The 1,084-nt window shown below is 51.4% G+C and overlaps 1 protein-coding gene across 1 annotated transcript in view; it reads left to right on the top strand.

Moving 5' to 3' along the window:
- The window catches only part of LOC107298196 (neuropeptides B/W receptor type 2-like), a 1,275-nt gene extending 1,069 nt beyond the window's left edge, over positions 1-206 (top strand). The window contains exon 2 of the mRNA XM_015827565.1: positions 66-206. Within this exon, the coding sequence (XP_015683051.1) occupies positions 66-206 (141 nt within the window). The remainder of the gene's footprint in view (positions 1-65) is intronic.
- Positions 207-1,084: the final 878 nt, after the last annotated feature.

Below are 1,084 nucleotides of genomic sequence, written 5' to 3'. Positions count from 1 at the left end.
GCCTCTTCTGCTGGACGCCCTTCCACCTGGCCACCATTGTGGCTTTGACCACGGACTTGCCCCAGACCCCGGCGGTCATCGGCATCTCCTATTTCATCACCAGCCTGAGCTATGCCAACTCTTGCTTGAATCCTTTCTTGTACGCCTTCCTGGATGACAGCTTTCAGAAAAGTTTCAGGAAGATGCTAGAATGCAGAGCGGCTTGAGGCAAAACCCCGGATTCCTGACCCAATGTTGGGTTTAGACCAGGGGTAGGCCACCGTGGCTCTTTTATGACTCGTGGACTTCAACTCCCAGAATTCCTGAGCCAGCCACGCTGAGGGGAAAGGGAGAGGTTTCCAAGCTGAGCCATGCTGGCTCAGGAATTCTGGGAGTTGAAGTCCACGAGTCATAAAGCGACCTAGGCCTAGGCCAGAGGTAGGCAACCTTGGCTCTTTTATGACTCATGGACTTCAACTCCCAGAATTCCTGAGTAAACCATTCTGAGGGGAAAGGGAGAGGGTTCTAAGCTGAGCCATGCTGGCTCAGGAATTCTGGGAGTTGAAGTCCATGAGTCATGAAGGGACCATAGTTCCCCCATGCTGGCTCAGGAATTCTGGGAGTTGAAGTCCACGAGTCATGAGGGGGCCATAGTTCCCTCATGTTGGCTCAGGAATTCTGGGAGTTGAAGTCCACGAGTCATGAAGGGGCCATAGTTCCCCCATGCTGGCTCAGGAATTCTGGGAATTGAAGTCCACGAGTCATAAAAGAGCCAAGATTGCCTACCTCTGGTTTAGACACACCTCTTTGGGCTTCGGGATCCAGAAAGATCAATCTACAGCTTCACCCGCATGGCATTTAATGTTGAAAGGAGGAGTCTGATTGTACTTCATTCTCTGTACAGGTAGTCCTCAACCTACGACCACGATTGAGCCCGACATTTCTGTTGCTAAGCGGGGCCGTTGTTAAAGTGAGTTTTGCCCCATTGGATGACTCTTCTCACCACGGGAATCACTGCTGTTACTAAGTGAGCCACACCGTTGTTAAGTGAATTGGGCTTCCCCGTTGACTTTACTTGTCAGACGGTCGCAAAAGGGGATCACAT

This window comes from Protobothrops mucrosquamatus, unplaced genomic scaffold (genome assembly GCF_001527695.2).
Source record: "Protobothrops mucrosquamatus isolate PMUCROS unplaced genomic scaffold, P.Mucros_1.0 scaffold3796, whole genome shotgun sequence".
Lineage (NCBI taxonomy): Eukaryota > Metazoa > Chordata > Lepidosauria > Squamata > Viperidae > Protobothrops > Protobothrops mucrosquamatus.
This window is presented reverse-complemented; position numbering and strand designations above follow the sequence as displayed.